The sequence below is a fragment of the Capronia epimyces genome (genome assembly GCF_000585565.1).
Source record: "Capronia epimyces CBS 606.96 chromosome Unknown aczIQ-supercont1.2, whole genome shotgun sequence".
NCBI lineage: Eukaryota > Fungi > Ascomycota > Eurotiomycetes > Chaetothyriales > Herpotrichiellaceae > Capronia > Capronia epimyces.
The window spans coordinates 1,502,046-1,527,963 of record NW_006912905.1 but is presented as its reverse complement, the minus strand read 5'-3'; the positions used below and the strand labels follow the sequence as shown (position 1 = coordinate 1,527,963).

General features: G+C 52.4%; 10 protein-coding genes across 10 annotated transcripts; 8 read left to right on the top strand and 2 right to left on the bottom strand.

Annotated features, from left to right (window-relative positions):
- Positions 1-4,985: 4,985 nt before the first annotated feature.
- Positions 4,986-5,591, top strand: A1O3_02368 (uncharacterized protein; the record flags this gene model as incomplete). The annotated part of the gene is made up of 2 exons (XM_007732509.1): positions 4,986-5,157; positions 5,419-5,591. The coding sequence occupies 2 exons, from the start codon at positions 4,986-4,988 to the stop codon at positions 5,589-5,591; spliced, it is 345 nt and encodes a 114-aa protein (XP_007730699.1).
- Positions 5,592-6,312: 721 nt separating this feature from the next.
- Positions 6,313-7,659, top strand: A1O3_02367 (uncharacterized protein; the record flags this gene model as incomplete). The annotated part of the gene is made up of 1 exon (XM_007732508.1): positions 6,313-7,659. The coding sequence occupies one exon, from the start codon at positions 6,313-6,315 to the stop codon at positions 7,657-7,659; it is 1,347 nt and encodes a 448-aa protein (XP_007730698.1).
- Positions 7,660-8,275: 616 nt separating this feature from the next.
- A1O3_02366 (mitochondrial import inner membrane translocase subunit tim-17) lies at positions 8,276-8,848 on the top strand (the record flags this gene model as incomplete). Its single annotated transcript, XM_007732507.1, has 3 exons — positions 8,276-8,354; positions 8,406-8,749; positions 8,798-8,848. 3 exons carry the CDS (start codon positions 8,276-8,278, stop codon positions 8,846-8,848), a joined length of 474 nt encoding a protein of 157 aa, XP_007730697.1.
- Positions 8,849-9,492: 644 nt separating this feature from the next.
- Positions 9,493-13,317, top strand: A1O3_02365 (uncharacterized protein; the record flags this gene model as incomplete). The annotated part of the gene is made up of 1 exon (XM_007732506.1): positions 9,493-13,317. The coding sequence occupies one exon, from the start codon at positions 9,493-9,495 to the stop codon at positions 13,315-13,317; it is 3,825 nt and encodes a 1,274-aa protein (XP_007730696.1).
- Positions 13,318-14,052: 735 nt separating this feature from the next.
- On the bottom strand, positions 14,053-14,958 carry A1O3_02364 (uncharacterized protein; the record flags this gene model as incomplete). The annotated part of the gene is made up of 1 exon (XM_007732505.1): positions 14,053-14,958. The coding sequence occupies one exon, from the start codon at positions 14,956-14,958 to the stop codon at positions 14,053-14,055; it is 906 nt and encodes a 301-aa protein (XP_007730695.1).
- A 546-nt stretch (positions 14,959-15,504) lies between these two features.
- Positions 15,505-17,446, bottom strand: A1O3_02363 (uncharacterized protein; the record flags this gene model as incomplete). The annotated part of the gene is made up of 2 exons (XM_007732504.1): positions 15,505-16,781; positions 16,834-17,446. The coding sequence occupies 2 exons, from the start codon at positions 17,444-17,446 to the stop codon at positions 15,505-15,507; spliced, it is 1,890 nt and encodes a 629-aa protein (XP_007730694.1).
- A 730-nt stretch (positions 17,447-18,176) lies between these two features.
- Positions 18,177-18,636, top strand: A1O3_02362 (60S ribosomal protein L30; the record flags this gene model as incomplete). Its single annotated transcript, XM_007732503.1, has 3 exons — positions 18,177-18,252; positions 18,307-18,461; positions 18,541-18,636. The coding sequence occupies 3 exons, from the start codon at positions 18,177-18,179 to the stop codon at positions 18,634-18,636; spliced, it is 327 nt and encodes a 108-aa protein (XP_007730693.1).
- A 439-nt stretch (positions 18,637-19,075) lies between these two features.
- A1O3_02361 (60S ribosomal protein L10-A) lies at positions 19,076-19,855 on the top strand (the record flags this gene model as incomplete). The annotated part of the gene is made up of 3 exons (XM_007732502.1): positions 19,076-19,120; positions 19,173-19,348; positions 19,405-19,855. 3 exons carry the CDS (start codon positions 19,076-19,078, stop codon positions 19,853-19,855), a joined length of 672 nt encoding a protein of 223 aa, XP_007730692.1.
- A 1,225-nt stretch (positions 19,856-21,080) lies between these two features.
- A1O3_02360 (uncharacterized protein) lies at positions 21,081-22,712 on the top strand (the record flags this gene model as incomplete). The annotated part of the gene is made up of 1 exon (XM_007732501.1): positions 21,081-22,712. The coding sequence occupies one exon, from the start codon at positions 21,081-21,083 to the stop codon at positions 22,710-22,712; it is 1,632 nt and encodes a 543-aa protein (XP_007730691.1).
- A 611-nt stretch (positions 22,713-23,323) lies between these two features.
- On the top strand, positions 23,324-25,563 carry A1O3_02359 (uncharacterized protein; the record flags this gene model as incomplete). The annotated part of the gene is made up of 2 exons (XM_007732500.1): positions 23,324-24,867; positions 24,963-25,563. The coding sequence occupies 2 exons, from the start codon at positions 23,324-23,326 to the stop codon at positions 25,561-25,563; spliced, it is 2,145 nt and encodes a 714-aa protein (XP_007730690.1).
- Positions 25,564-25,918: the final 355 nt, after the last annotated feature.

Here is a 25,918-nt window from a genome sequence, read left to right as displayed (position 1 = left end):
CCCACTTGGCATTCAAGTTCTTTTACCGGAGATGCGGGGTGTAGGAGCAGTTCTAATACTACCGTGGCCTCCTTAGATAGATTCATCCCATATTCATTACCCTATAGAAGCTATTCCGAGATCGGATACGTCTGCCAAATCCGCTGCATGTCCTCGACGTCCTGAGCAATGCTGGCATAGCGGCAAGTTCACCCTAAGGTCTTTGTAGTTGACCTCACATCGAGTGCTCTATGCGACAGTCTCACAGTAGCTTTACACCCATTCCAGGAGGGTATATACTTACTGCCCCGCGGGTCTGCGAGAATACCAACTCATCCTGGTATACTCAAGAATGGCAGTTGACACTGTACCCTACCCTCAACCAACTTCGCTATTACGTACCTAGCTAGCCTGCGGCATAGTCACGACAAAGTTGTAAGCACAGCAAGCGAAAGTTACCCGAGGAAAGCCTTGGACGGATTGGGCTAAGTCAAGTAACGGAATAGCTTGGGAGCGAACCAAATACTAAGAGTCGATCACAGGGACCCAAGAATGCTCACCAACATCGGGTCCAGACTTGGGAAGAGGCGTATGGGACTACAGCAGAAATAAGACTACGAAGGCGCGAGTGATTAAAGGGTGAGTCGAAGGGTAAGAAGAGGTAAGTCGGACCACCTCGTAACGCACAACCTACGTAATACACAACCGTTCATTATACCTACCAACACGCGTAACTATAACTTTAAGTAACTCGTTCTTAACTAACTATAGTATATATTATTCTATAACTATCTTAATATACCTATTATATTCGAGTAAACTCTATAGAACGCGATTTACGCGTACGAACGCGGCGAATACCTCTTTTTTAACGCCGTCGCTATTGTCTTTAACATTAGTCGCTATATCTTAACGCGTCGATTAAGAGAAGAAAATACTTATTAATAGGCTCGCGAGACGTAATAGCTCTTATCTTATTTATTTATTTATTTATTTAGTCTCGTTTAACGTCCTTCGGGTCACATTTAAGGTCCCACGTAGACGCCAGCTTCCACTGGAAATCCCTTACGATTCCTCCTCTTCCTGATTAACTAGGACCCTAGCCAACCAGCTTCTATAGACTCAGTCTATCAAAGTTGACCATCTTCACCACTATCGCCAGCTGCCTGGGTTCAGATGGCTTCAGCTAGCCACGACTAGACACCTCCTAGCCCTCTCACCCTCTCCCTCAACCACGAAGTCTCTCCTCATTGTCGCTTTCGGGTTCAGGCTCCGCTGGCTCCTGCCAATTCTCCTCGATGTTACAGAGATCGTACTGCCTGAGCAGTCCGGTTCTCTGTACCATCCTGGTTGCCGCCCGACAACCTCTTTCTGTACTCAAGAGCGTTTTGAGGGAAGGGTGGATGCCTTCCTTTAAACTGCTTTCGAGGCATTCTTCCCTCAACTCTACCCAGGTCGGGCAGTGTAGGAGCACGTGTTGAACGGTCTCTAGCTTTTTGCCGGTGCAGGCTAAGCACCACGGCGTTTTGATGTCGGGGACCTTCCTGTTGAAGAGGAAAGCCCTGAAGCCCACCTTGCCGGTCCTTAGTTGAATTGCGAGCGAGGACTGGTGTCTCTTGAGTGACCTATGGATCTTTTTCACTTTGGGGTCAAGGTATGGCTGGATAATCCTGCTGTGTGCCCCCTTTTTGCTTCGCTTCCACCTCTCCTGCCACCTTCGACGGCAGTCGGTTTGGATTGCTGTTTTTGCTCGCTTAAGGGCGCTGTTCTGCTCGTCTTCACCCTCCTGGCCTTCCGCTTCCGCTGAGACCATAGGCGTGATTGCTGACGTCCAGAGGGACATCTCTTGGATCGGACCGATGTACTCTGGGGTCCTTCCTCTTATTCCTCTCCCCCTGAGAATTGCCGCCACGCGACGTTTAATACCTTTATACGCTTCCGATATTGTGCATCGCGCCGCGGCGTTCAGAGTCAGCTTATCTAGGAAGAGGTCCAATGGTTGGACCCCTGTCTCTGCCTCGAGCGCCTCCGTCGACGTGGCCTTATACGCGCCGGCCACGGCGCGGAGGAACTTGCCCTGAGCTGCTTCGAATTTGCCAGCGATCGTCTTAGTGGCACCTCCAAGGGCGGTCGGTTTATACCACATCAGAGAGCTATAGGTGAGTCCCGCATGGACCATTCCTTGGTAGACTCTCTTGCTTGCGTTCAGCGTGGCTCCCCAGGTCGAGCCCTGGAGTGATCTCAACGCCGCCAGAAGGCTTGGGACCTTTCCCAGTACCCTCTTTTGGTGTGCTTTGCCTGACAGCTTCTTGTCGAGGTGTACCCCGAGCACCTTAATTGTTTCCTTTGGCTCGACCGTGATATCTTGAATCTCGAGGTTTCCCTCTAGGTCGGCCCCTCGTGCTCTCGCCATGTGAATCATCTGGTACTTGCTAGGATTGAAGCTGGATCCATGCTTCTCCGCCCAGGCTTCACAGATGGCGTGCACTTGTTGCAGTCGCCCACAGTTGGCCGCTGCTGATTTTCCGTAGACCAGCACGTTATTGTCGTCGACAAAGGCCGTCGTGCTAGAATGGAGTCTCGTTACCGCGCAACCCTCGACGAGGTCCGCGTTGTAGAAGAGGTAGAGGATTGGTGAGATTGGGGAACCTTGCGGTATCCCTACCTGGACTCCTTTTGATAGGGAGACATAGTCTCCCAGTCTGATGGAAGTCTCCCTGTTTCCCAGGAAGCTTTCCACCCACTTAATGAGGAGTTCCGGCACCCTTCTCTTCCTTAGGTCGTGGAGGAGCCTCCGATGGGAGACTCTATCGTATGCTTTCGCGATAATAAGTATTATTAAAAGTATATTTATAAGTAGATAATATCTTTAATTATAGATATTTAATATTTATTAAGATATACTACTTAATAAAGAGTCTCGTCTATTACTTAATAAGATAGCGAAGACGATTAATATACTTCTATAGAAGACTATTAAGTAATCGCTCTAATTATAATAGTTATTTATTAGTCTATAAGAGAAGAGTATTATAAAGCGTATAAAGGTTCGAATAGACTTAAATAAGATATTTACTTCTATTATAGATATTAAGAAGGCTTAGGAGCGAGTTACGCGATATTAGAAGAAGTAGGATCGTCCAGATAGAGTTAAGAAGATATAGGCGGCGTCTAAGGTACTCTTAAGGACTATCTTCGAGAGTCTCTATATAGAGTAGTATATAAACGATATAGTATAATATGTATATTAAGTATAAAGAGGTAGTAGGTATACGAGGAATAGTTGTATATTACGTAGGTTGTGCGTTACGAGGTGGTCCGACTTAAGAGAAGGGTAAGTCGCGAGTAGGTCGTCTTAAAAGCGGCACGGCCTAAGGGAAGCACATTTGTACGTAAGCTCTGAGCAGATGTCACTATGCTTAAGCTGCCAAGGTGCGACGGAGGCCAAAAGCGGCGCCTACAATAGCCGTTTTCGATGGCCATTTCACCGACAATCAGTGTTATTCTGTATAGAGTATCGATTTCGCGCACGTGATACATTACCGTGCATGACAGACAGACAGCAACAACGCCGAGAGCTTTAGCTGTTGGCTGTCATAGCGGGAACAATCAATTCTAAGCCCTCTTGCAGCCTCACTAGAAAACTAGTCCTCTTATCATACCACCTTAACTTATACGACGATATACACGTAGGGTACCCACCGTAATAGGTATCCCTTCTATCTCGTCCGAACCTATAGTGTCGCCTTATAGGCGGCCTCTACCACCCGTCGATCGGCTTCTCCTCCGCCTAGTCTCCCCTAGAGTTACGTATAAAATTCTCTCGCTATCTCGACGTAGATGTTATCTATTAACAGCTTGTTAGGATTCATGTATGACACTCGGCGTATAATATCTAACTAATAGAGAAAAGGGAAAGTTAGTCGAGGGCACGAGACCACGAGGACTCCATAAGAGATAGTCGTGATCACGTAACTACTATCACGGTTAGGCCACCACACAAGACATTTGACTTGGTGGGCCACGTGACCATGGAAGCTTGGCAACAGGCTTGGCATAGCCTGTTGCACACGTGACCTCGAGAGAGAGCCTTATGCTCGTTGCGCTTCTCGCAACTCTCCTTCTTACTCTCTCTCGTCTTAGTATTCATGTTATAATAGCATGACACGTTTGCTCGTTGCTCTATGCCACCGTGATAACTACTCTAGTTAATCCGGTACTCTATATAGAGCACTTAGAGCAGTAGAGTACTACGAGTTTCATATATCTATATAGTCGTCTATCTTCTATAGTTCTATAGTTCTTCTCGTAATAAACTTCATTTATAAGCTAGGTAATACGTTATTATTAACAGCTATTATTCTAACTTACCCTTAAGCCTATTAGGATAAAGTTTATCCTACCTTCTACTTATTAGTAACCCTAATCGAACTCGTGACCTCGCGGAACGATTTGTGACATATACCTCGTTTACTCTTAAAATTTATACGCGCTTCCGTCTCTCGTTAGGAAGTGCTAAGAAGTGCGCTCGAACGGTCCCTACCGACTCGTTCTAGACGCTAGTACTCAGGAATTAAGGATAAGTACGGGCTAGCCAGTAATAGGAATCGGTTCTAATTATCAGCGTTAGGAAGGTCTTAGTCTACCTAGATCGGCGTAACAGCGTACTTACGAGATTTTTACTATTAGGCGGCCGAGCGGGGCCCTAGGGGAAGGAGATATAGGAGAAAGGGAGAACGGTCTTATTAATACCGCGTCGTGTAATAGTAATAGAATAACGAGAGGAAATAACTTTAATCAGCCCGGTAAGGCGGGCGTAGGTCTAAGATATAGGCTCCGTCAAAGCGGCGAGGGATCGCCGCGGCTGGACTGCCCGATCGGGGTCGGCTCGCCGCAGCAGGTTTAGGCCGCCATTTCACCGACATCGAGAATACGGAGTACTCAACCTCGCCCTGTCATCCTCACTTTTCCGCGAGTATCACCCGCAATCCCCTCCTGCTAGCGCGATGGCTTCCGACCTCGAAGGTATTAAGACTCCGTCAAAGTGCACGGCAGACTTTTGTCTCATTCCGATCGGCACTCCGACCGCTTCCGTGTCGGCTCAAATAGCAGATGTTCAACGACTGATGAAGACGAGCGGACTGAAATACAGTATGCATTCGGCGGGCACCACGGTTGGTGAGTTAGAGGCCATGGCCACTTTTGTCCCCTCTCCCCATTCACTATTTGTCTGCTTTGGACGATGCGGTCCCGACTCGCTCTGTATGGTAGATCATGCAGATCTCACATCGGGAGCAATTCAACCATGTTCAACTGAGAGCAAGTCCGGGTCCTTCAAAATGCCCTAGTTCTGCACCCAGATCCTCTACACCTATCAGCATTGTATGCAGATTTCTCCGTCACTTTGCTGAGCTGATTTTCATCGTTGTTCTTCAACAGAAGGATCCTGGGCAGATGTTACCCGTGTCATTGGGCAGGCTCATACACTCCTACACGAAAAGGGCATTGTACGGATTCAGACGGATATCCGCATTGGAAGTCGGACAGACAAGGCACAGACCATGGAGGATAAGGTCGCTGCTGTGGAGAAACTACTTGCAAGTGATCAGTGAAAGCAGAAAAGAGTTCGAGGAAGCCGAGAAAACCAGGGACAGAGCGGAATCTGGTTGGAGATGAGATCAATGTGTCAGGACACCGGGATGCGCATTGTCTGATCCGGTCCGGTCAACTCGCCAGCTCGATGAACGTAGAACTGCCGGTTTAGAACCCTGGCACCAACCTGGCTACACTGTAGAGTGGACATGAGTAACAACAGGCCAGTCTGGAGCGCCTCTCAGCATGAGCTGCGCCACTGGGAACCAAAGCCACAATATCTAGCCACAAGCCACAAGCACAAGCCACAAGTCACTTTGTGGCTGTGCTTACTATCAGCCAACCTCCATGGCCAGCTCGTCGGGCAGTGAAGCAGGGCCACGCAACTCATCCTGCGACAATCCTCCATTGATTGGCGACAATGCCTCAGGATTTGCCGCCCTCTTCTGTCGAGTCCTTTCAGACAGGAACAAAAAGACTCGGTGAATCTCCTCTGTGACATTCTTTGTCGGGAAGTCGTAGGTCTTTGTTGACCGACTCCTCCTCCAGCCATGCTATTTTTGTGATCCATGCCAGCCAAAGAGTCGGCATAAGTCTTCCTTCCCGTTGATAGTATCCTTGACCCCGAATTTGCAGTTATACCGACACCACCTTGTTACGATATTGCCCTTCAACTATTGGCCCTCTTATAACCGTGCAAACTGAGATCCCAGGCTATACCTCCCTAGTCGTTGAAGAACGATGGCGGCCATTACGCAGACCATCGCAATTGTGGACAGATCCAACAAGATTGTCAGTACAAGTAAACAATTGAAAAATGTCTTCAAGGAGGCAAAGATGGCATACCTGGAGCGAAAGGCAGAGATTGTGGCAGAGCGGAGAGCCAACGAAGAGAGAGAACTGCGGAAGGCCATGAAGGCAGTGACGATTGCCGAAGACGCACGGTCGGACGCTTCTCGACGTTCCCGGCGGCACCACAGTCACAGGAAAGAATATGACCGTGCTCAAGAGCATCATTATTCATCCGAATCCCAGGGAAGAAAGAGCCTCGCCCAGGGATCTGCTACACGGACAAAAGTCGCCAGCGCTGACCGTCCGAACCTAGCACAATTCAACGAGGAACTATATGGCCGCCACCGCTCTGCGCCCACGTCCCCAACCAACTTTCACGAAAGCGGCGCCCTCGTCCGCCGGGCTACGGACCTCCCTCTGGACCCCTATCGGTCACATCGTCCTGCACCCATGCGGTCTCACTCGACTTCTGATATGGATGCACACATTGACATGGATCTTGCGTATGGAGAGTTTCATGCCGAGTCACTTATGTTGGATCCCCAAGTGGAACACACGCTCCAGAAGCAAGAAATGTCTAGCCTTGTTACAAAATGCAAGCTCCTCATGGAAGAGGCGAACTGTGCACAGCACAGTGTCAGAGCAATCATCGCACATCTGCAGAAGAACCCAGACGCTATGGCAGCAGTTGCCCTCACACTGGCCGAGATCAGCAACTTGGCAAGCAAAATGGCGCCCGCTGCTCTTGCAGCCTTCAAGACTGGTGCACCAACAGTGTTTGCGATGCTCGCAGCACCAGAGTTTCTCATTGCTGTTGGCGTAGGCGTTGGCCTCACCGTGGTAATGTTCGGTGGCTACAAGATAATCAAAAGGATCAAAGCCCGAATCGGTGACAAGGATGAGGAACCAGTGGACGAGATGCTGGATGTGCGCGAACTTGACCGTATCGAGCACTGGAGGCGTGGCATAGCAGACACCGAAACCGCCAGTGTAGCCACAAGCGTTGAAGGCGAGTTCATTACTCCTATGGCAGCTGCGAGCATGGGCCATTTGCCACTTCCAAGGGAGAGAAGGGAAGGTAAAGTCAGAGAAAAGAGACGAGGGGAGAGCAGAACGAAGCACGACGTATTCGACGATACCGATCCCGACCGGACTCTGGTCGGGAGCAACAGGTCAAAATCACGCAAAAGCAGCAAGTCGCAGAAACGTGAAAAAGCGTTGGTGAAAGTCAAGAAGCCAAGCCCATTGAGGAAGTTCTTCACTAGCAAGGATGCTGAGGCCTCGTCCAGGCGGTGATGTTGAAACTGAGACGCTGGGAGTCTCCTTATGAGCATATTTTGGAATAACATCTGGAAGATGCATATATAGACGAGTACGAGATTATGAATGATGACATCCATGAAAACACCACATGCACATTTTGGAAGCACACTTATCCTGTTAAATTGAAACAACGACGCAGAAATTTACAGCAATTGCTTCTGTATCTACTAGGTACCTTATGGTGATCGGTACCTAGGGACGGTCATCTGACTTGAGGTCACGTGGGCCTGCGGCGAAATTTCCAAGTGCCCGGATGCTCGACCTTGGGAACATTCTCACGATTTAACTCAACTGCGGACTCGACCATTTCCTCCCTGCGTTGCCAGTCTTCACTTTGTCATCTGTCTGATCTAGCCTTACTGCTCATTTGGAGCTGTCAGCGGCTTTGAAGACATACCTACTGCCGTCCTCAGCGGTTCCCACACCCTGCCTCGTCCGTGGGCCTCGATTTCGAAGTCGCAACAACCATCCCAGTTTAGATCTCTGCCTTGGACGCTTTCTCCATTTCATGGTCTCCGTCCCTACGACTTCCACCTTGTCCTAAAAATAGACTCGTTCATCGATTCTCTTTCGAATATATCTTATCATAATGGATCACTCTCGAGATCCTTGCCCTTGGGTTGCCCTCTCCGACTTTGGCGGCGCCTTCTGCATGGGCGCCCTGGGAGGTGAGACAGGGTGATGATTACACTTTTAAACCGCCTCTGACATGACTATAGGCACAGTGTGGCACGGTATCAAGGGATTCAGAAACTCGCCCTACGGTGAACGAAGGATAGGCATGTTAACAGCCATCAAAGCTCGAGCACCTGTGACGGGAGGAAACTTCGGCGTATGGGGCGGCATGTTCAGCACATTTGACTGCGCAGTCAAGGGGATCAGGAAGAAGGAAGATCCATACAATTCTATTATTGCCGGATTCTTCACAGGTGGCGCACTGGCGGTGCGAGGAGGCTACAAGGCGGCGAGAAACGGTGCCATCATGTGTGCAATCTTCCTAGCTGTGATTGAAGGTGTCGGTATCGGTATCCAACGATTGATGGCCGAAAACACAAGACTTGATGTGAGTACGCGCCAGCCACGGGCGAGGTCGAAGGCTAACATCCTCCAGCTCCCTCCCCCCGGAACAGCACCCCCAGATTCTGGCCGTATGGCTGCGTGACTGGAAATGACCACCACTCCACATTTCATTTAAGGAGTATTCTTGGAGTTGCGATTGCGGAATGGTTTCTACTTCCTCGATACTCTACTCCCCTGAGATTTTGGCTTGTTCTGCAGACGATTGAAGACCTCATGTGCATAGCGGGCGTATGGGCATAAAGGACAGGTGGATGCTTCGTCTGGGAAGACTTGCTGAGCTGCGAGACAGGTATTTTTCGTTGTTGAAGCTAGCACTCCACATTTTGATAGCCGGCATGACCGCTCGAAGGGTGGCAGTATGTCGAACGTTGAAGTGAGTGACCCTTCCATCACCCCAACGCTGTAATATAGTGTATGATGAAAAAGTACACAATCCTCTTTGCCTGAATATATATATATATATATATAGCTTGTGTGAAGAACGTAGACGCTGTCGACTGTGCCGCTCAGGACTGGTCAAGGATTGCTTGCCACAGCAGCCTTAGAAGCCTGAGCCCTGTCCAATGAAGGTGGAGTCACAAGGCTGAAGCCTAGGTATCCTCTGGCATCTCCCATCTCCGCAGTCCCTTCGCAGCCAGTTGCTCCTCCTACCGTTGCCATCATCCTTTGGCAATATTCTGGCCATTTAATTGTCTGTTTGTTTCGGCGTCAGTTCCGCTGTTGGCTATGCATTATGCAAAACATCCTTCGAGGACCGGCAGTCTGGACGACTCCGCCCACGAGGGCCCCGACAGACCGGCTCGAGTCAAGGCGTCCGACCTAGGGTTCGATGTGCCCGAGCAAGTCCTGTCTGATATCATCCCGATCTCAGATCCCAAACTAGTCTACGCCAACATCCATGCGCAGCGCGACCGCCGCCTTCGCCTTCTGATCCGTCGTTACACAAATCAAATCCAGTACGGCTGCATGAATATCAACTGCACGACGCCGACATGCCTGAGTTACAGAAAGAGAAATAGTACTGGACCGTTGAGGAGATACACGGAACTCAGCGCTAGAACACTGGCTTGTCAGCTGGTTGAAGAATACACACGAGGTGGCAAGGACTCAATTGCCGGGCTTTGCCAGAACCCGCCGGTCGTCCCCTGGTATGAGGATCCCGACGTCACCAAGAGGAGGAGAAACAGCCTCGAGAAATCGACACATCAACGTCGGGAGAATGGCTCTGTATTGAAGGGGCCCTCCCCGGCACAGCGCATCAAGGAACCTCCGAAGGGTGCCGCAGTTCTCGAGCATCCGCCGCAAAGGCCTTGTCAAGACGGCGTCGTCCAGGCTGGTCGACGTCTACGAACGCTTGATATCTCGAAGAACGACGAGGAAATCACCGAAGAAGTTACCGACGTACTAAACTCCATCCCGTGCAACCGATCTAGCGGAATATCGCTTGAACAAGAGACAGACATTCATGCCAATGGGGACCTCCTCGTACAGCCCTCAGCCGAGGCCAAGCCAAAAGATATTGCCTCGTTCACACAGACTTTATTCGATCTGCTTCCGTTGCGCCTTCTAAGTTGGTTGCCAGGCAAAGACGGCGCTGAACCTATCAAGCCTACAGAATCCACAGAGCATCCATCGCAGCATCAACAGCATGAACCTGGTGCCGCTCACTCAGACGCTTCGAGTCCCACAGAAGATGCACCTGGTATGTCTGGCCAAGATACGGATGGTCAGGAAATCAAATCAACCAGGAATGATTGTGATGGCCAAACATACACCCTCCGAACCCTCACCTGGACCAGTGTTCCATGGCTCCGATCGGCCAACCCAAACAGCGACCCTGAGGTCTACCACAACAAGTTTCTTCCGTTTCTGAAGCAGAGTTTCGCATATTGCTTTAGCGATCCTGAACGACTCGTTCAGACAATCAAGGATCTTCAAGACAGCTTCGATGCGTCGACAACATCAAATTTGCCCGGAATCAGAGTTTCCAGGCCTACCCACGCTCCCGCAACAGTTCATTCGCAGCTGACGAAGCAACGTGATCTTGCGCTCGATTCTCCTTCGGGCCCCTGGCCAAGGATTAGAACCGATACCCAGATTGATATGAGCGCGCTCGTTTTCAGCATAGCCTTCATTGATAATTTCAAGCAGCGCGAGCTTGTTCTCGACAGCATATTTACTGCTCTCCAGCACTCATACCGCCTACCAGCATGGTTACAACGTCGACAGAAACGGAAGAAGAGTCGTTCGACAAGTGGAAGTGCAGAACAAACATCAGCAGACGGGCGCGAGCTTCCCGGTACTGACGGTATGCATGATCATGTCCAGGATGAGTCGGTCATGCCTGGGGAGCGGCAAGGGAATGAGAAGCGACTTGTGCCGTTGAGCGATGATCAAGCCGCAGAAGTGTGTCTAGTCGCTCTGGTGTCGATCGCTTCTTTGGTTTTTGAAAGTCGTAGTTCTCAGACCTTTAGCGGGAAAGCAGCATTTGCTGGGTTTACGGCGTTGCGCAACAGTGGTCTTGCCCACTCCCGTTGGCCCAAAATCCCTCAAGAAGTGGTCCGAGATCATGCCTTCCATCTCATGGGCCTGATAATCGAGGCCATTGACGTCTGTGAAGACTGGTCTGTTCTGCGCGTCCTCGCTGCCACAATGGACGTCATTAGCCACCGTCTCATAGTGGCCAAGTGGGCCGCGACTACGAGACACTCAGGCTCAGACAAGACGAAAAGGAAGAAAAGCATTGTCGAGTTGCTGATAAGCCGATTCGACCGCAGAAATCTAAATGGATGGGTCCGCTTCGACGAGAGGGCAAGCTGGATAGGAACGGCTGTGATCGAGCTCGCCAGAACGGTGATGCTCAAGAATTGGGATCGTCACCCAGTGATCCAGCGGGCAGGTGCTGTTGGCGGCGCGCTGGAGCTGTTGGCTGGTCTTTATCGTGCAAGGAAGGATCTCAACCTGGAACTGGCCTCCTTCTACATGCCTTTCATTGCCGACACGTTCGACGAGATGACCATGCCTGTTGAATGGTTATCGTTTCGTGCGGACACAAGGCAGATGCACCTACTCTCGTTCTCGTTCCTCTTCGAACCCCCTACGCTGGTCCGATACTTTCGGGCAATCAACATTGAGATAATGCGCAAGTCCCACGAGAACGCTACGATTGTGTATAACGACACGAGGCATTACATGTGGGCTCCTGCGATCCCAGTCTACGGGGCGAGAGAAGTACTCGCCAGCCTCCGACCTCATATGGCAAAGTACTTTGTGCTGACCATCCGAAGAGACGATATTCTGAATGATGCCATCAACCAGATATGGCGACGGCAACGACGAGAATTGATGCGTCCTCTGCGTGTCAGGCTCGGCAAAGATGAAGGTGAGGAGGGCCTCGATCACGGTGGAGTGCAGCAAGAGTTCTTCCGAGTCGTGTTCGCGGAGGCCTTCAGACCCGACTATGGCATGTTCGTGGTGGATAGCTCGACAAGAATGACCTGGTTTCAACCAGGATCCTTCGAGCCACTCTACAGATTCGAAGCTATGGGTATATTGATGTCCATTGCTGTCTACAATGGCATCACTGTACCTGTCACCTTCCCGCTCGCCTTCTACCGCAAGCTCTTGGGGCTCAAAGTGAAAACCCTCGACCACATATCTGACGGTTGGCCCGATCTGACTAGAGGTCTGAGAGCTCTGCTAGAGTGGGATGATGGAGACGTTGGCGACGTGATTGCACGCACTTACGAATTCAGCTACGACCTCTGTGGAAGCGCCGTCACCGTCGACATGCAGAAGTTCGGCCGCGACGATCCCTGGCCACCGGCGAGGGCGGGCAGTAGCAAGAAAAGCAGCGGCAAAACAAAATCAACATCGTTCGAGCTCCCTATCGAACCGTCACTAACTCCGCCGGCCCAACCTTGCTCGCCAGACTTAAAACCTACCATAGTGCCGGCGCTCAGCCGAACGCCGTCGGTGGATATCAAAGGCATCTCAACACCCTTGAGCATCGATAGTGACCTGCTCGAGGAGGCTGCGCTCGTCACCAACGCGAACCGCGAGCAATACGTCAAAGACTACGTGCTTTGGCTGACGCACAAGTCGATCGAGCCTCAGTACGAGGCCTTTGCCAAGGGCTTCTACACCTGTCTCGATCGCACGGCGTTGTCCGTTTTCACGCCCGAGGCCCTCAAGTTGGTGGTTGAAGGATACCCGCAGATCAACATCGACGAGCTCGAGCGGACGGCCACGTACGATGACTACGACCGGGAGTCGCCGACCATTGTGGACTTCTGGCACGTGGTGCGCAGCTTCAGCCCCGAGCAGCACAAGCAGCTGCTCGAATTCGTCACCGCCAGCGACCGCGTGCCTGTCAATGGCCTGAGCAGCATCCAGTTCATCGTGCAGAAGAACGGCGACGACGATTCTCGGCTGCCTAGTAGTAGCACCTGTTACGGACGGTTGCTGTTGCCCCAGTATTCCAGCCGCCACGTCCTCGAGGAGAAGTTGGCCAAGGCGATTGAGAACTGTGTCGGGTTTGGCACGTTGTAGGATGGTCTTCTGCCTTGTCAGTGGCGTTCTGTATTTGACGGAAAATGCCCCGAGTCTGGCGCCACAATAGCAATAGTGACATGACAGCAAAGCAACAGCGCCGTTCAAGTTGGTGGGCGTCGCGCACGACTTGGCTCGATCAGGTACAGGTACATCTGGGACATGTGCGGAGCAGCATGGAATGAGCCCAGACTTGCTCAACTAGATATGGAATTGCAGAGCCACGAGAAAAGATACGGGACTGCATATGCGGCCCTGAAGCCGACCTTCAAGACTGTTCTGTTTCTTCTTTTTGAAATAGCCACGGTGCCAGGCGTTGGTATCCATATTTACTAAGGTACTAAGATCCTGTAGTTAGGTATGATTTTCAGAAGCCCTAAGCCTGGCCGTGCCGAACTCCCAAATCTGGTCGTATCTGAAGCTTTGCCTCTCTCTCTATCTCTCTCTCTCTCGCTCTATCTCTATCGCCATCTAATTGGTCTAATGCTAGCTGGGTTCCATTCCATTTCTATTCTGTTTCTGGTTTCATGCATGATCTGTCCCTATGCTATGTATGTGTTGTATATCGCGGAGCCGTATCCGATCTTTGGGATTAGAAGGTGACTGCTGGTGCCTAGTGTGCCTACCTAGTGTGCAACCAATGCCGCCATCACTTCTTCGGGGTTGTGGTTTGTGTTGTTTGTGTTGTTTGTAGTTTGTGGTCAGTGTTGTTGGTGGCTGGTTGTAGACTTTAAGTCAAGCCATGACTCGGACATTGTCCGAGGCTCGATCGATGGAGACATCGGTGGCGACGGCGTCGTCCGGTTCCAGCGGGAGGTCGAGATGGGCCGGGTCCACTAGACCCTGGTCCTTCCAGGCCTGCATGACCTTATGGAACAGACGGTTCTGCTGGTCGCGAGGTGCCATGGGGTGCAGTTTGCCGCGGCGGGCACGAGAGTCGCGGGTTTCGACGAAATAGGCGTCCGGATCAACGTCAGCGTCAGCGTCGGTCACGAGCCCGTCCTCGAACTCATAGGTGCGGTGTTCGCAGTTCTCCCAGGCGGTGCCGGTCAATTTGTCGGCGTCCTCCCAGTCGTTGGTCAGAAAATGCAGAAAGCTGCCGTGGGAGACGAGCACGATCTCGACGGCCGGGTCGCCGGCGGCGAGCAGGTCGCGGGCCTTCTGCCTCAGCAGCAGGCGGACGGCGCGGGCGCGGGCCATGATGGCGCTGCTGGCGGGCGAGTAGCGGCTGTCGAGGGTCTTGACGGTCCAGTCGTCCTTGACCAGCGACAGGTCGACCTTCCAGCCCTGCTCGTCGCAGAGGGCGTGCAGCACCGCCGGCTCGCTGCCCACGTCGCACGCGTAGTCGCTGGTCTCTTGGGCGTCCGGGATCGCCAGGATCGCCGCCGGCTGGCATTTGCCGTTGGCCAGCGCCGGCGAGAACGTCAGGTGTGCCGTGTGGATGGTCCGCGTGAGCGGCGACGCCGTCACCAGCGAGATGTTTTGTTGTCGTTCACGCGGGAAGTGCGTCGCCTGCAGCGTCGCGCATTGCGACTCGCCCAGCGGCGTCAGGCGTGGATCGCGGAGGCTGTGGAATTCCGTGCCCAGGTTGTGGAAGCCTTGGGCGTGGCGCACCAGATGGATTCGGGGTTGAGCCGGCATTCTTCTGCTTGTGAACGTCGATGCCGTGGCGTAGCTTCTTCTTGTCTTGCAAATAACGAATGTGGAAGCGGGCGGAAAGCAACTTGGTCCGTCGTCTAGAGGGGGAGAAAGAAAAGATAGGCCGTGTCTTGATAGGGTATTCAAGAGACCAGAGGCAAGGCGAGACGAGGCGAGGCAAGGCAAAGATGGAATGTGTTTTTGTTATTTGCCTCGTCCATGTCGTGACTGTGACTGTGACTCTGACTCGCTTCTACGGTGGAGTCCCGAGATCGCTGCATCTAAGTCCGAATCCGGCATCCCGCCATCCTGGCTGGTGGCTGACTAAGACCCAGGCTGAGCATCAGTGTCGACTTCTCAGTACTGCCAGCGACTGTCGATCGAGGTGTCCTCCTGGCAAGAAGGGAAGGGCCCGAACAGAGCTGCTGGGGGAGAAATAAATGCTTCATGACAGGGAGTGAGACATGAGACATGAGACACATTGACTCCCCCTTTACTTCTATGCACTGTATGTTCGCATAATCATAGTCTTCCTGCCGGCCCTTCAATTTATTCCTGCTGGGCCTCGATCGAACTGCCTCGGAGCCATCCTATCCAACTTCCCCTATTGGCCCGTTTCTGCATTTCCTCGTCCATCTGGCTTTGCTCCTGTACCAGCCGAAGTGGCCTTAACTGGTTCTGCTTCATCACAGCTCCAGGAAGGTTGCCTTGGCCTTGACCCAGGCCTTGACTGTGTCCGCCCGCCATTGCGGCTGTGGAACTTCCATCCGTATTGGATTTGACTTCTTCGCTAGTCTCGCTGGTAAAACTGTGGGCCGGGCTGGCCCCAGAGGGACCCGAGCCCGACGGTGCGCGAGGAGTTGTAGTTGGCGCTCCAAAGTATGAACCCCGCCTCTGTTGTGCCAATTGCGGACTCAGAGGTCGAATGCCTGGACTCAATGGTCCTCCAGACGCAGTCCGCATGGGAGACGCGCGGTTCATTTGTTGAACAAGTGCGGCAGCTGCCATGTCCGCCTGGGCCTGATCAGATCGAGCCCGGTGATGTCCCCGATTCAGTGGGATGCTGGGCGCCGTCTCCGGATTTTCGTTTGCCGACGGCGTTGCGGGCGGCTGCGCGTAAGACATGGGACGCGCCCGTGGCCCCGGCCGTGACACAACAGATTTGGCTCTCTGCAGCAGATTGGTAGCGACTCCGGCTGCGGTGTGTGCAGCATGCGGGCCAGGCGCCTGCTGATCTGGCACAGAAGGGAGGGCTTTCTCGGTTGACGTTATCTTGGCCGGAAGTGGCGGAGGCTCGTCTTTGTCGTGGATGATATGCTCGAAGCCTTCATGCTGAAGGAGACGCCCGATGATCTTGTCGACGTACAATGTAAGAGCCTTATTCTCCTCCTTCGCCGACTTAAGCTCCGCCTCGACCTTCTTGTAGGCTTCACTCTGGCCTTCCGTTGTGTCCTCCTCGGTTGACTCGAGCTCTTCGGCAAGGGTACTCATTCCACTGACATCTTCTTCCCGGTGATGATGGTGGATGAAGTCGCCCTTTAAAGTCTTCTCGCTCAGAAGCATTTGAAAACTCTCATTCTCCTCCACTAGCCTTGCATTTTGCATTTTCAGCTCCATGAGTGCTTTCTCTAGTGACTGGAGACGGCCGTCCCCCATATGTTCTTGTTCAGCGAGCTTTAATTGGGCTTCGGCGAGGTCAAATCTGAGAGCCTCCAGATCAGACTCCTTTTGTCGCAGTGTCTGAACCAAGTCTGAAGCCGGATCGTCCCGCTTGCTGGTATCGCTGTAAACACCTCCGTCTTGAAACTGTGAATCGCCGTTGCTTGCTGCTAAATTGTCAATTCACGATACGCAAAGATTCGACCATGGTCAACATACCGGACCGACTAGCGCTGACCCTTTCCGCGCCCCGAGCCCGCAGTGCTTCATTGAGCCGGCCGATCACACCTTGGAGATCTGCCTCCTTGACCGCCTGTCTTTCGCGCTCTTCTAGGAACACTTGTTTGTCCTCATTGTATGTCAACTCGAGCTCTCGGCGCTGTCTGGTGAGATCCTTGATCTCCGCCCTTAGGCGGTCCAATTCTGTTTGTCTCTGGTAGTCACGTTCTTCAGCGCTGGTCTGCTCCGCCGCAGTTTCATCCAACCGTCGTTGCATGATCTCCAGTTGCTTTCTATATTGTTCGGACGCTTGTTCAGCACGTTGGACCTGCTCTTTCAAGTCTGCAATCAACTGCGCATTTGCAGATTTGACCTCCTCGTCTTCGGCGTCGGTGTCAGTGGCAGAAGGAACAGAACTGCTCATGCGGTTGGGCGCTTTCCGCAAAGGCCGGGTCTGTCGGATGGAAGGAGTACGGGCAAGGCCTTGACCTGAGGTTGCCGGCACAGAGCTGGCCGCCGGAGACCTACTAGGACCGTTTCCGGAGGGGGTTCGCATCGATGGTGAAGAATTCGAGCGGTCAGCGAGCGGTTTCTTCGAGTTCGGGGTCGCCATATCCGTTCGCGGTTCGTGGGAATCAGACAGGTGTCAAAGAGGCGTGTTGAGGGCTGTGCTGATAACGTGGGCGAGCCTGCACTACTGGAAAAATGAGCTGATGACAATGCTCAGCTGTAACACAAATCGTCTCCGTTGCATGCAGGCTGTTGGTTGAAGATTGGGTGGATGTTAAGCGAGCGTGGGCCTCGCTGTGGAAGTTGACGCTTGATTGATCAATCGCCGCAGTTCGGAGGAGGAGGGACTCCAGGTTGTTGATACAGTTTGCGATCTCAATATTCAATATGTGTGTAACAACATCAAATGCCAAACACGCACATGCCACTTGGAATCTCCGGGACGGACATGGCGGAGGTGTGCAGAAGCATTTGGTAGGGTGGTGAGGGCGTGGTTGGCACTTGCTCGTATGGCTGCAAGCAACCACGAAATCCAGCCATAAATAAAACAAAACAGGGCCCGAGCCCCCCCTGGGCATGTCAGCCAGGGCTTAGGAGGCTCAGGAGGCCCCTAATGCAGCCCGGCCGCTCCAGGCAGCCACGATCACGTGACTCTGACTGCAGCGCTTGTGTCGACTGCCAAGATTTTCACCCACTGCAGTGGCTGCCCCGAGAATTTCGTGTCTTGGGTTCGAGGTCAATCATCGTCTCTTCACCACGACCAAACTGTCAGTAAACCCGCCGGAGCGCAACTTCCCACACAAATTCTACTACAGCAACAGTAGAGCGCAACGATGGCACCAAAGAAAGCGAGAAAGACTACGGACAGCATCAACTCGCGCCTTGCGCTTGTGATGAAATCCGGCAAAGGTTGGTTTCTCCTCAATTACAATGTCACCAACAGTATCTAACAAATACGACCAGTCACTCTCGGTTACAAGTCGACCCTCAAAACCCTCCGATCTGGAAAGGCCAAGCTGGTCATCATTGCCGGCAACACTCCCCCTCTGCGCAAGAGCGAACTGGAATACTACTCGATGTTGTCTAAGACTAACGTCCACCACTTCGCCGGAAACAACGTGAGTGATACTTGAAAGAGACCCTGAGAAGAAGCTCTTGCTTCGGAGGGACAACGGCTAACAACGCACATGAATCCAGATTGAATTGGGCACTGCCTGTGGAAAGCTCTACCGATGCTCCACGATGGCCGTTCTTGATGCTGGTGACTCCGATATCCTGGGCGCCGCATCATAGGCCACAGAAATAATGCTAGATGCACAAGGAAATGACTGTGCTCCATTTGATACCCGGATCATGCACTTCAAAGGGCGGGAGGATCAGCTGCAGCCCAGTTGCGGTCCCACGGCGATTCTGCAAGGACATTGCAAGCGTGGAGCGCAAGACTAAATATCTCTGTGCCTTTAAAATATCCAGAGAAATCAAGCAATTGCGCCTGGCACACACTCGTTCTGTCTATCTCGTAGTTCTGTAAGCATACGGTCACCTAGTAGTATCGGAGTTTGTCTAGGTCACGTGAAATCTCGAGTTAGGGCTTCTGGTCAGACGGGGTCTTGGCGTTTCGCTTTGAAATCAAATGCCGGCCAAGGCATACAAGTTCGCCGTCGACTCTTCCATCTCTCTCTCCTTTCCGCAACGTTCGCAAGAAGTGCATTCACAATAAAATACCGTCGAAATGGCCAGAAGACCTGCGAGATGCTACAGATACTGCAAGAACAAGGTCAGGAACCATCGCGCATGCCAAAAACAGGATCGTGGCTAATTGTTTGCAGCCGTACCCAAAGTCCCGCTTCAACCGTGGTGTACCAGACCCTAAGATCCGTATCTTCGATCTTGGACGAAAGCGTGCCAATGTCGACGAATTCCCTCTTTGCGTCCACATGGTGTCCAACGAGTACGAACAACTGAGCTCCGAAGCCCTCGAAGCCGCCCGTATCTGTGCCAACAAGTATGTTGATAAAATATCCTCGATTGTGCAGATCCAAAATATTAACACAATCACAGATATCTCGTCAAGATCGCTGGAAAAGAAGGTTTCCATCTTCGCGTCCGAGCCCACCCGTTCCATGTCGTCCGAATCAACAAGATGTTGTCCTGTGCCGGTGCCGATAGACTTCAGACCGGAATGCGAGGTGCTTGGGGTAAGCCCAACGGCTCAGTCGCTCGTGTCAACATTGGCCAAATTCTCATGTCCGTTCGAACCCGAGACACTCACCGAGCCACTGCCATCGAAGCCCTTCGACGATCCATGTACAAGTTCCCTGGTCGCCAAAAGATCATCGTCAGCAAGAACTGGGGTTTCACGCCGTTGAGACGCGACGAGTACGTCAAACTGAAGCAAGAGGGCCGAGTCTTGATCGACGGGGCATACGTTCAGTTCTTGAGGAACCGGGGCAAAATCGCCGACAACGTCCGTCGCTTCCCCCAGGCCTACCAGGTCGAGGTGGGAGCATAGATGTCTTGTTCGGGCAAGCGGCAATGTGTGTTTCCGGGTCATGAAGAATTAGATAGCGTGCAAAGAGGAGAGGTCGGTCGTTGAGTAGGCACTTCTAACATGTGCCTTGAACTGGCCTCCCTGTCGAATGAGAAATACGGCTTGCACCACACCTGGAGGTTTTCATTCTCTAGATCGCTGCACACAATGAACTATCGCGCATGCCCCATGTGATTATTCTCCGAAGATCCAGGAGATCCCTCACAGTAGAAGATGAGTGGCGAAAACGTGAACAAGGCTACTAACACCCTTCCTATGATGACTCAAAACTCGATTATGCCGCAATACTAGTTCGCAGCGTCTATGGGGAAATATGCGGCCGCCATCAGTTGGACTGCGACTCTACCTGACTTTTTGTGATTATAAAGCGTACAGGGTGCAGGTATGGTAACAAGCACAGTCACAACCCCGGTCAAGGAGTACGCGGAAAAAAGGGGACTCCTGTTACAACACTAGATCTGAAGAAAGTCAACTGGCCGGCGCTGTATCCGTTGCCGGTTTAAGGAAGATGACACGCAAACTGATAGATAGGAGACCACTTGGGCTCCTGAGGCAGCACAAAGCGGCCGGAATGGAAGTTTCAGCCGCCCAGCAGAAACCTGGCCTTAGCCATGTAAAGAAAGTCCAAGCTTGGATCTTCGTCATGCAGCATTTCCCATTCCTTTGATGCAATCAGTCCGGCCATCTGCGGCCCCCGTAACCCCCAGTCGCAACCCCCCTTCAAAGAATCACCTCAGCCAATTCAGCCCGCCGCCTCTATCAAGTGTGCCTTGACCTGTCACTACCTAATTCAATCAAGCCGGGCGCATATACCACCTAGTCACTCAACCTTTCCGTGCCCAATATCAAGTTCTCACTTCTTCTCAATCATCCTACAGTCCACCCGGACGAGAAAGCATCTGTACTAGCCACGCCATCTGGACCCGCGCCCTCGTCATCCCCACCCGACCCGGTGACTACGCCCGAAGACTACCTACTACGTACTTTACACCTCCTGGACACGAGCAGGGCTTCGACCTATCCACCTTCAAGAGCCCTCACTTGGGAGATATAAACGAGGAGGGTAATTGATGAGACAAAGAGCCTGCCCTTCTTCATCCATTGACTGAACGCTCCTCTCGAAAGGCCCTCTACATTTCGTGCTCACTGCAGCACGGCCCACCCGTACGTTCGCGGGTTGGGAATCATGGCTTTCCAACAATCCGCTGCACCGCGCCCTATCGCCATCAACATAAACCCATCTCAAGAGTCGTCGTCTCAATCGCAATTGCGACCGGCAGTCGAGGATTCTCAAGAATGGGTGCTCTTCTCACCCTCCCAGGCGGAGTCGACTGTCACCCGAACGCAAACGAGTCATACGGTCGGGCTATCAAGAACAAGCGATATCTCCCTCAATACTGCGGGCAGGTCCGGTAGACATGAATCTTCAGTCCTGGATGAGGATGTCACAGAAGATGGTGACCTTGACAGCCTCGACGACGGATTGCATGCTTTCCGCGAACATCCTTTGTATCCGACCGTTACCAATCAGACGCCGGGTGCTGTTCTACCCGCACATGACGGATTGGGGACGTTTCCTGCGTCGAGCCCTCCCGTATTGGAGCAGTTATGGCAACACGAGGCTTACAACTCCAAGAGAAAGTATGATGGACATCATAGGCGCCCGTCCAGCGTTCAAAGGAGATTAGACACTATCGACGAGATTGAGTTCCAGGCCAAAGAAGAGAAACGAATGAGGATAGAGAGATGGCGCATTGAGCAAAGTCAAGCATTGATAGAAGAGGTGGAAAAGGAGACTCGTCGCCGCCTGCGCAGGGACTCACGTCAGTCTGGCTATCATGACACCTTCGCTTCTCACAATGAAGATGTATTGGGATCGACACCAAAGCAGAGTGACTTTATCTCCAAGTCTACACAAGATCTTCAAGATTATGAACCATTCTGGCGACGCATCACCAGGAAGTTCATCCGCGACGTCATTGGCATTGATGAACCACTTCTTTCTGTGATATTTGGCGAAAGTCTCCCAGAGGACGCCGAGGCCAGCCCAGCATCTTCGGGTGGTCTGCCCACGATTCCCGAGCAGGTTTTGGAGGGCAGCAACAATACAGATGACGATTCCTGGAGGGATCGGCTCCTCCAACGCATCGCTCGAGAACTGGGAGTTCTTGTCCATCAACTTTCGCCTCATCCTGGGGCTTTCACTGTTTACTCCCGAAGTCCTGACTACGCGGGCATGCCGGTATCCATGCCTCAACCCACGTCTCCCACACCCCTGGCCTCAACTACTGGGAATGCACAAACAAGAGACACTACAACCTCGATGTTGACTCCCAACTTTCCACCTACTGTGCAAGACACGACCCACGCTGAGAGTTGGGGTTTCGAGGAAGATCCTGTCTCTGTCGCATCGCCACTTGATTCATCTGTGAACCTTCAGCGCGAGCGAGAATACTGGGAACGAGAGCTCGACTTGAAGATGGTTTTCAGATATTTGAGAGACAAGTTTGTCACAAGGCCCCCGACACAATCGGCACAAGCGTTAGGACAAACTACGGATGATGCAGCAACGCGCGCCGCAATCATCCGTCAACATCACCCTCTGGTTGCTCGGGCTCAGCGGTCTCCAGTGAGAATACGACGAGAATCCAGAACAAACATCAGAAGACCTGCAAGCAGCTGTGCCAGCGAAAGCGTTCGGAGTAGCAGGAAGGCTTCTGTAGTGAGGAGTGGTTCAAGTCGGAATTACTGGGACATTGGCGGGAGTGTTGGGAGTGGAAGTATACTGGCTTCAGGCGGCGCGTGGGGTGAAGTGTAGGTTTTTTCATTGCATGGACGGGAGGGGTCTCTGAAGGCTTATTACACGACTATACGGGCATTTGGGCGAAGCGAGTGTATGATTATGATCACGACTTAATTCTTATCCGACAGCAGATGACTCTATTTCTTGTTCAGAGGACACAGGCCCAAGAGGCGTATAGAACAATCTGGGACGCATCTTGAGACACACATAGCATCACTCTACGCTTTAATGACTCCCAACTACTAGGTGCCATTGATCATGATGGCTGACGGCCTTCAGCCTCCTACGCCAACGCCACCGCCACCGAAATGGTGGCTGCCTTGGAGAGGTCTGCCACGTGACCGGCAAGCGCCAGGCTGCAGTCACATGACCGACCCGGGTTGGGGTGTGCCGCAATTCCCACTGGCGCAATCCCAGGCCCGGGTGGGGTTCCTTTGTTTACAGGGTGCTCCGGCCTGGCTAAGTGGCTCAATAAGTTGGAAGAGAAAATCAATTCTCTTTTCGCCTCCTTTGCTCTTGTCTCATCACTCTGTTCTGCACATTTGGCAGCCTCCACCTGCGTCTGCCGCCTATCCAGACTCAGCGACCTGACATCGACCGCTCGGTGACTGCAAGTCGTCATAACCATGGCGGAAGAGGACGAACTCTACTATCTCCAACCAGGGTTCGACCTCAACACTCTGACCATCCCCAAAATACGATCGATCCTCGTGTCGCACAATGTCGCGTACCCTGCGTCGGCAAAGAAGGGCCAGCTGCTGGAGATTCTAGAGCAAGACGTGGTACAGCACGCGAACAAGTTGCTCAAGGCACAAGCCAGAGTCCGGCGCACAAGCAAAGGCATAACGGATGTTCCTAGCAGTCAAGAAAGTACAGTCGATGGGGAGGATGGAGGTGGCAAACAATTGATGCCTCCTCCGCCAGCTCCGAAAACACCGCGAAGCAGAAAGAGCAAGTCCGATCTGTCCGCCACAGATTCACTGGCCGCGACACCCTCAACGTCTTTGCGCACGAAATCTACAAGCCGACGGAGAACAACCAGGACGCCACGAGTGTCTGACACTGAACCAGAAGCGGAAAAGTCGCCTCGCAAGTCGCGAAAGAGTGCTCCAATCCAAGCTGTACCCGACCCTTTCGTCAAGATTGAAGAGCCTGATATTCGACTGAAGAGGGAATCTTTGGAATCGGGGACCAGTCCATTCTCGGATGAAAACCCCTTTCAATCAGGGTCCAGTCCACCTTCGGCGTCTGACCGACGAAAATCCACCTCCAGATCACGAAAATCCCTTCCTGTGACAAGCACGAGCAAAAGCCCAAGCAAACGCAGACAGACAACTTCACCATCCACCACCTCGGGAGGGGCTGCGCAACCACGAACGAGGCATTCACTTCCAACCTCAAGAACTAGTTCAAGTGAGACAGAAGACGACTTACCAGTGACCGAAGAGTTTACCCCAGATGCCACTCGGGAGCTTGCCGAAGAAGAAAGGAATGGCCAGGTCGTGCCAGCCAGGACTTCGACACTAGTGCGGCGAAAAAAGACACAACCACCTAGTACAGTTGCCAAAACTGCGCCTTTGGTTGTCATCACCACGGCCCTGGCAGCTTTAGGAGCGTGGTATCGACAAGAAAAAGTCAACGTCGGGTATTGTGGAGTGGGCGAGCCCAATTGGTCTCTGGCGTCTAATCCGCACATTCCTTCTTGGGTTCACGAAAACCTCCAGCCAGCATGTGAACCCTGCCCGCAACATGCGATCTGCTATCCCGACATGCAAGTTCAGTGCGAGAGTGATTTCGTTCTCAAGCCTCATCCACTAAGCCTCAATGGCCTAGTACCGCTGCCTCCCACCTGTGAGCCCGATAGTGAAAAAGAGAGGAGAATCAAGGCCGTTGCCGACCGGGCTGTCGAAGAACTCCGGGAAAGACGAGCAGCGTATGAATGTGGTGACCAGATCACCAGCTCAAAACAGCCAGTCCAGTCTTCCACAGGAGCCGCCCAGACGGTGACGAAATCCAAAGCATCAAAGGTAGAAATTGAGGAGCAAGATCTGAAGAAGACCGTCTCTAGCGCAAGGAGAAAGGGAATGAGTCCCGATGAATTCGAAGATCTTTGGCGTGGTGCATTGGGGGATATCTTGGGCAGAGAGGAAGTGACAGTGACTCACGATGGGTAAGTTGGTTTATTCATTCCTCGACACCGGAATTTTCGTTCATGTCAAACTTTGCGAATCGCTGACTGACCAAGTGTCTCTGTTTCGCCATCAGGTCTGGGGGAATCCTCCTCTCAAGCTCCTCTCTCGCCAGACTCCCTCTCGCCTGCGCAGTCCGACGATCCGTACTCCGAACGCTTGCGCAACATCGAGGCTCTGTTGCAATTTTAATGCTTCTTCTCTCCAGTGTGGCGTACGGACGCAACAAACTCAGGGCCCATCGACAAGCTACAGCGCAAATTCCAGGATTGGTTGCCACCACGTTGGACCGGTTGGCGACTCAGGCAGCCCTTAAAGAAGATGGACGGGCTCCAGAAGCATTTATCAGCGTCAGCCAACTCAGGGACGACGTACTGAGAAATGTCTTCAGCGCGTCAGAGAGGGAACGGGTGTGGCAGAACGTGAGGAAGATTGTGGAGGGAAATTCGAACGTGAGAGCAGCCACGAGGGAGGGCGGAAAGTCTGGTGAATGGAGTCGAGTGTGGGAATGGATTGGGCCCGTGGATTTGGCACCAGGCCTGGAGGGACGAAGGTCTGGAGGAGCGATTATGGATGGCCGGGCAGGGGCGGGTGGCGGTAATGTGAAAATCGAGAGAGCAGAGGATCGATCGAACCTGGAGATCAGGAGATGGGATGAGGGCAGACCGATCTATTGATCCGCTGTCTTTGCCCAGGAACATATCCTTCTATTCGGGTATCTTTTTTCTTTTTCTTTTTTTCCTTCCTCGAGCGGCGACGGCACCTCAATTGTCCATTCTTTGAGGCTGGTTTGCCAGGGGCAGCATTGGAGGGGAAGGTTCTTGTCCTTGTCTGTCGCTATTGAGAGCCGACGTCTCTTCAGGCTCCGGGACTGATTCTTTTATATCAGTTGATGATTGTGTGTACTGCTACTTTCTACAAGGGAGAAATGATGATGAGGGAAGGCATCTCCCGAGCTAATTGGTACCAACCTTACAATGGAATGGTTCAGGATCAAGCTGGAGGAATCGTCCCATACAGGAGGTACATTCA